The 7,730-nt window shown below is 31.8% G+C and overlaps 1 protein-coding gene across 1 annotated transcript; it reads left to right on the top strand.

Moving 5' to 3' along the window:
- The first annotated feature begins 2,370 nt into the window (after positions 1-2,370).
- Positions 2,371-6,211, top strand: LOC113497729 (juvenile hormone acid O-methyltransferase). The gene is made up of 4 exons (XM_026877424.1): positions 2,371-3,049; positions 4,337-4,508; positions 4,845-4,953; positions 5,125-6,211. Exons 1-4 carry the CDS (start codon positions 2,694-2,696, stop codon positions 5,346-5,348), a joined length of 861 nt encoding a protein of 286 aa, XP_026733225.1. The 5' UTR covers positions 2,371-2,693; the 3' UTR covers positions 5,349-6,211.
- The last annotated feature ends 1,519 nt before the right edge of the window (positions 6,212-7,730 follow it).

The following is a 7,730-nucleotide window of genomic DNA, read 5'->3' as shown; positions in this document are numbered from 1 at the left end:
AGTAACGATTCTGTTTTGTAGACGACTCTATACTGCCTACCAAACTTCAACCTATTTTAATGTTATTTGAAATATAAGTATTGTTATGATTAACAAGCATTTTTAAATAGTGCAGTTTAATGTGCTAAAGCAAAAAAGGTACAACCTTTATATTTAAAGTACTAAACATTCATTTTGTATTGATGTTTTTCACATGACTTTTTAAGAATAAACTGTTGAATTTTTTTATTTGTGTTCATTATTTATTTCATCTAAATTGATAAATGAAATCGACGATAAATCCAAAGTGTATGAAAATCCATATAACATTTTTTTATATTATTATTTCGGTGGTATGTATTTATATTTATGTGCGAGAATATGAACAAAAAAAACGGCAAAATAAAACGTGTTGGACTAAGAAGGGATTGAATAGCTTGCATTGGATATAATCCTATTTTATAAGTAATTAAAACACGACTAAGCTTGCGGAAAAAAGGGATTTTCAACTACATAAGTACTAGTTATTTTTGTTAAATAAATAATAGCCCACAATCGTCTTAGGTGCTCAAAATTTATGGATGAACATAAAAAAAATCATATATATACATTATACATATTACTACGCGCACGTCATGAACATATTATTACTCTCCCGCATAAGTGTAAAAACTAAATCGATCATGACCTATCTTAACATTTAAAATCGATGAATATTGTTTTGATATCCAAATATAATTTAACGCGAAAACTATAACTAGGACACATACAAACCTAAATATCAGTATAGTATGTTTATCCACCGTTTAAAAGTTTATAACAGGCGTGTGGTTAGATCAACATACAAAAAACTGTAAATGACCTACTTCTTATTTGGATTGAAAAATCAGTACACGTACGAACTAAGGCGTTGCTGGTTATTGCCTAAAAATGGAAGAAAATCCTAATATTAAACCTAGGTAAATGAATACTGTGGAAAGTAGAGGGCGGGATTTGTGTATTAGAGAGGGATGTGTGTGAGCCCTTGGCGTTATTTTTTATGTCATTATTATGTTATTCCTTTATTTATCTTAATATTTATACATATGAAAACCAAATTTAATTACTATAGTATAATAATGCATTTACATTGCAATCATAAACAAAAAATTCTGGTTATTATTACCCTCATTTTAATTTTCTGGGACATTACTAGAGCTGCAAAATTAGAGGCTCTCCTTAGAGGGCTTTAAAACAAGCCTATATGTTAATCCAAATTTCATCAAAATCGGTCAAGCCGTTAGGTGTGAAGAAGTATTGTCTACTTTGTCAAAACGGTCACTGCAATGTAGTGTAGTGTGAAAATTGTGTAGTTTCAGTCAAATGTCCAATCGCATTTAAATGAATCCATCGATCAAAACATAGGTGTACGTCAAATAAATCAAATGTTATTAATAATAACGTGTACATAATAAAAGTTACAACTCATAAAAAGTGATTTATTCTATAAATTTATTATAGTTAACTACATCAGATTTGTATGATTATAATAATATTATTCTGTAGTATATAATAAATAGACTGTCAGTTGTCAAATCGTAAACTTAATGTACATAATAGGTTACGTTGAAAATTAAAACATATTAAAATACAACATGTTAATATTATGGTAATATCGTATTTGTCTGCACTTCAAAATTAATTAATCTAAATTAAAGTCCAGTCATCTTAGGTTTTCGAAATTATTAAAAGACGTATGTTCCCCTGATTCCTTTTTCCTTTCAAATGCGTTACAGCAATATATTTTTTTAATAAAATATATAGATTTATCTCTATCCCTTTAATATAATTAAAAAAATGCGGACTTTGAAAAAAAAATGATATTTTACTTCTATAATTATACCAAATCTGTAGGATATCGAGAGCTTGCCTTGACGGTCAGGCCGTACTGCATCGAATCGCTGCAATTGTTGACATTGTCAGAAAAACTCGAAGACAAAACTGTCACCATTTCCCACGCTTAACACCGGAACAGGACTCTTTACCTTCTAGACAAGCTCAACTTCAAGAAATTCGTTTGACATCCGCTATTGATTATAAATTGGATTTGCATTTTGATATTCACAAATTGCGGTCTATGTTTGCCAGGCCCATGTTCAACTGATCGTCTGATCTTAAAAATAACGGCTTCGTAGACATACTAATGTTAATTAAATATCTTACCATGACTAGCCAGTTTTTGACAAGTTGAGTTGAACATACAGATCTAATAAAATATACTTAATGTTCAATAAACAAAACTGAATTTATATGAAACTTTCAAATCGACCTCTTCTTATTTATTTTTCTCATCATGAAAAATATGACGTTATATCACAGCAAGCAATAGTAATTTACTATAATCAAAATAAATAAAGAAGTCATTCACCTAGGTGACTCTCGAAAATATTTCTACTATAATGTTTTGTAGAGCTTCTAGTGTCTAAACATTTCTATCACATATCATGACTTGATTCGAGGTGGCCTCGCTAGCCAAAATATGATGTTTGCAAATCACCAGATTTGAGCTACTACGGAGGGTTTGTTGAGCCGTCGTCGCACGTATAAATGCGTAGTGCCTCGCTCCCGTGGCGACTGTCCGCCGAAACGCGCAGCACGCCACCGCACGCTCACGAGCACCCGAAAATTACAAACAAAATACCTCACGAAAATCAAGTACCGTAAATACATTCACCATGAATAACGCCGAACTGTATCAAAGAAGCAATAATTTGCAGAAGAGGGACGCGATTGTTTTTTTAGAACAATACGCGCCTAAAATGAAATGGAAGAAGAGTAATAATAGGATTTTAGATATAGGGTGCGGAGATGGTAGCGTCACGAATATGTTGAAGAAATACATCCCCGTGGATTTTAAGTTGTTGGGGTGTGATATAAGCGAGAAGATGGTGAATTACGCGAATGATCATCATTGCAACGAGCAGACCTCGTTCACAGTCCTGGACATCGAGGGAGACCTGCCGGAGGGGATGAAGGGAAACTTTGATCACGTTTTCTCGTTTTATGCCCTGCACTGGATCATCAACCAAGAGTGAGTACTCATTTTTATGATATATTTTTTAATTTAATATAAATACTGTAAATTCAATTTCCTCAATATTGTTTTTTTTTTTTGTAAGTAGGCTGTAATATTTGGTATCTAATCATTTAGTTGCTTTTTTTGGTCGATTTAGCTTTTCGTAACATTTGATTTTGGAGTCATTGCAATAACTTACCTGTTTTCTAAATAATTTAGAAACTACGTGCTTAAAAACAGAAGCCCCTCCAACACTGTATTTACCTCGTGCAGAAATCAAACCCCTACCAAGCTTTAGCGTAACTAACCTACTTACCGTTTAATTCTTATTCTATTTTATTTTTACTGCATCTTAGTCCTATTTACTACTCAAACTCGCATTTTTTTATGACAATAGTCACAAAAAAGTATGTCAGTAAAGTAATAATCAGTATATTTTAAATGTTACGCTTTTTAAAAGTAATCTTTACCTAATTATTAAAAACAAATCCTTGTCGTCTAAATCTAGTCGTCTTAAAGCTTACAAAAAATTTAAGATACACTGTTAATTATTTTACTTAAAACGTCCTTACCCAAACAGGAAATATTAATTAATAGAAATTATAGTATATTTTCTGTTTGCGTATTTTTCGGTTATTTACTGGTATAATTCCAAAATTCTAGGTTATTATTTCTTTCTTAAAATATCTTACACCTATAATAAAAAAGTCATGACTAGTTTCTTCTACCTGATTTTTTATCCGTGTTTTACAGTTATATAATATTACGTTTTTTATATAAGATGTGTCCATATATAAGATGTTTTTTTTTAATTATTCCCTGATTCAAAAAGATACAGACTTTCAAGGTTTTTGCGAGTTGCTTGTTATCTTTAATTACAATTTAATAACGGGAATTAAAACTGTGGATAATGGGGATTATGCTTTTATGAGCCGAAAATATTTTGCCGTAACCAATACTGTTCTCTGAGCACGTAATCTAACTCTATCAATATGTAATATAAAACCATATGAAAAAAACATTCGAAAAACGTATGATGTACGCAGAACAAGGCGATACTCATAATTTTGTCCTAATAAGTTATATTACTGATACAGCCTATGACAGTCCCAACGCTGGATAAAATCGCTTCTCCTTCACCAGCTTTTCAATAGATAAATAAGCTCTCATTTACACCTGAGCCTACCACGAAATAGGATATTATAGCCTATCACAATAAGAACATACGTAGGCTCCTTAATTGCGCCCCAACACAATAATACAATCATTTACATAAAAAAGTAACGCAGATTTTTTTTTTAGGCGAGCATTCAGAAACATTTTCAACCTACTGGACTACAAAGGGGAGTGTTTCATGATCTTCGTGGCTGGAGCTCCGGTGTTTGACGTCTACCGCATACTGGCTCACAACAACAAGTGGAGCAAATGGCTACAGGATGTCGACAAATACATCTCTCCGTACCATGACTCACAGGTAACTAAAAAGCTTACATAATTATTTATCTTAGTACAGGGTGCCTCTTTAAACAGTATTGTTACTTCGTTATTTAACTTAGTACAGGGTGTCAGCCTCTTTCAAACAGTATTGTTGCTTTGTGAAAAAAGACAAGCGGCTCTATTCGGAATACTACGTTGTTCAGCAAAAAAGGTTGTATACTGTAGATCCCTTAAAGAGACAAGAACAGCAGTGAGTTATGTTATTTTAAACAGTGATAGGGATAGATGATTTTTAATGTATTTAAACGAATTATACTATTTAATTTGTATTGCCTTATTTAGTCGCCATTTAAATATTGACAATTGTTTTCAGGAACCAGCAAAAGAAATTAGAGCAATGGCTGAAAAGATAGGCTTCGTCGACATCGATGTGGATTGCAAAGACTTGGTTTTCGTTTATGAAGACGTTGATATACTGAGAAGTAAGTTTTTGCCTATTTTACCGTTCACCACCTCATCAACAATGGATTTTCCATGAAATGATTAATAATGCAAATTACACTTGATTTATTTCGCACAATTTATTACCCTTAATGTTTACCTATCTATCTCAACATATAAAATGACTAATAAATTTATTTTCTGTTTTACAGAGGCAATGACAGCAATAAACCCGTTCAAAGTCCCACAAGAATTGTACGATGATTTCATGGATGATTATTTAGAAATATTAAAGGAAATGAACCTTGTGGACAAAATCAACAATAATTACGGAAAAACTGTTCCATTTAATTATAGATTGTTAGTTGTGTATGCCCGCAAACCGTCACAGGATAAAATGTTAGATCTGAGTTTAGAGAACTCCACAAAAGAATAGATTTGAATAGTGTTACTGACAGCTTAAAGTTAGTTGCATAATTTATTTTTTGGTTTGTTTTTCTAAGTCAATTTTCGCATTTTATTATGGGCCTATTGAGATTGTTCGATTTGTGGGAGCAGGATGGCGCAGTACAGAGCGCAGAGGGTGTCTCGCTTCCACAAAAGGTCCTCTGGCCAAGAAGCCATCTAAACCTGACAATTACTTTAAGAATGACATTGATAATACACAACTATAGTTATGTAAATCAAGTTTTTATGGCACTTGTACTTGAGGTTATTGGTCAGGTCACTTTGAATAATAGTTCGGTAGTGTCATGCTAGGCATTTGTGTTCTTCCGAAAGTTTCTAATTTAAAATTATAGAAATTACATATATCAAAAATCACTCTGAAAGCCTACCATTACCTTTTAATGTAAAACTCTTACAGTTGTGGAAAAGGGATGCCGTTATACATCGTATAGTATGTCATACCGCTTACACAATGACTAGATAACATTCTATTCAACTCGGTAACAGCTGGTGGTAGGCTCTCAGTGTTCATTTAAAAGTAATTGAAAAAATAAGAATATTACTTCTTATGTTAGTCTTAAAAGAATTGATTTACGGTATTTAAAGTTTATTTTTGGTTTTGATAGGTATTGCAGGGCTCTGTGTTAGTTATTTATTCCAGGTGATGGCTAAGGGTTTGGAACTGAGTAATGTTTAGAATAAGTAACCTGTCATTTTATTTGAAAACGCATCAAAGAAGTACTTATGTTTTTAAACTTTTTTTTTAAACACAGAAAGTGAAAGAACGCGATATTATTCCAAAAACTGTAGGAAAGCTTTATTTTTTTATACTTAAATCACATGGTATTTAAAAAAAAGAAATAAAATTAAAAAATAATGTTTTCTTTTGGTTTATGTTATGTTAAGGTTTTTATAAGTGTACTTTTATGTTTTCTATTTATATTCAGTGAAATGTCTCTTCTTGATGTAGAGACATGCAGTAAAATGTACAAAATTGTTTTTTATAATGACTTGATTTTATAGTCTAGTGTACCTAGTAATAAGAAATGTTAGTACAAGGAGTCAAGGCTATAGTAATTTATTGCTATAATCATAGCAAGTAAATATAGGCATCACGGTATTAAAATAATAAGTAAATTATAATTATTTCTTGTTTTATTTTACTTATTAGTAGAGTAGAGTATTTCCTATTATTATTAACTAGCTGTTGCCCGCGACTTCGTCCCCGTGGGTAGAAGATATAAGTTATGATTTATACCTGCCCTGTTTTTTTCACATTTTCCATTGTATCTTCGTCGCAGCGTGATGGTTTATAGCCTGAAGCCTTTCTAGATGAATGGTCTATTCAACACAAAAGAATTTTCCAATTTTGACCAGTAGTTCCTGTGATTTACGCGATCAAACAAACAAACAAACTCTTCAGCTTTATATATGAGTATAGATATAGATGATATGAACTGTTTTTCTTATATTAAAATCGACTCAACTGTTGAAGATCATTTATTATCTAGTATTTCACTTACCTTATTTTGAACATAGCTCTTTAAAAAAAAACTAAAGACTTACGCTGTTACTTATTTAATAAATCTTTAAAATAGTGTAATAAATAACGAATTAGCTCACAATTAGGTTTTCTTAGTAAGTGACATAATCATATGCGCACAAAAAATATTTCTCTTTCGTGAATTCACATTGATTTTAAACATAAATGTCCCGTAGAAATAGGCTGTTCCCAAAAATGCTGTTAGCTGGTTAGAAAAGTTGTATTCAGTGAGGTAAGTACCCTGAAAAAGAAATGAAAATTAATGTTTTTCTCCTTTTAATGGCAACGGGATCGTTGTTTTAGTTTGTTTGTGGATTATTTTGTTAGTATTGATCTTTTAATTTAAAAAGTGCCTGTTTTCACTAATATGAGTCCCTACTATATATATTATAATATTATAAATGCGAAAGTAACTCTGTCTGTCTGCTACGCTTTCACGTCTAAACCACTAGACTGATTTTAATGAAATTTGTTACAGAGATAGAGTTGACCTGGAGAAAGAACATAGGCTATTTTTTATCCCGGACTTTTGAAGAGTTCTCTTGGAAACGCGATATAACCGACCTCGACGCGGGCGAACCCGCGGGCGAAAAGCTGGTATATGATAATAATTAAAGAGAGTTATAAAGAAAATGCCGGCTGAAACGTTATTCTAGCTACAAGTTCTAGAGTTGATTATCAAATGAATGGAATTGACAACTCAAAGTCACATTATTCATCGAAATTGAATGTCATTTAAACATATTTTAAAGGCCAAATTCGTCAGCGGTTGCAAAAATGATCTACCAGCCCAATACAACATAATGCATGGACCTAAATATTTATTTT

Source organism: Trichoplusia ni, chromosome 9, assembly GCF_003590095.1.
Source record: "Trichoplusia ni isolate ovarian cell line Hi5 chromosome 9, tn1, whole genome shotgun sequence".
Taxonomy (NCBI): Eukaryota; Metazoa; Arthropoda; class Insecta; order Lepidoptera; family Noctuidae; genus Trichoplusia; species Trichoplusia ni.
This window is presented reverse-complemented; position numbering and strand designations above follow the sequence as displayed.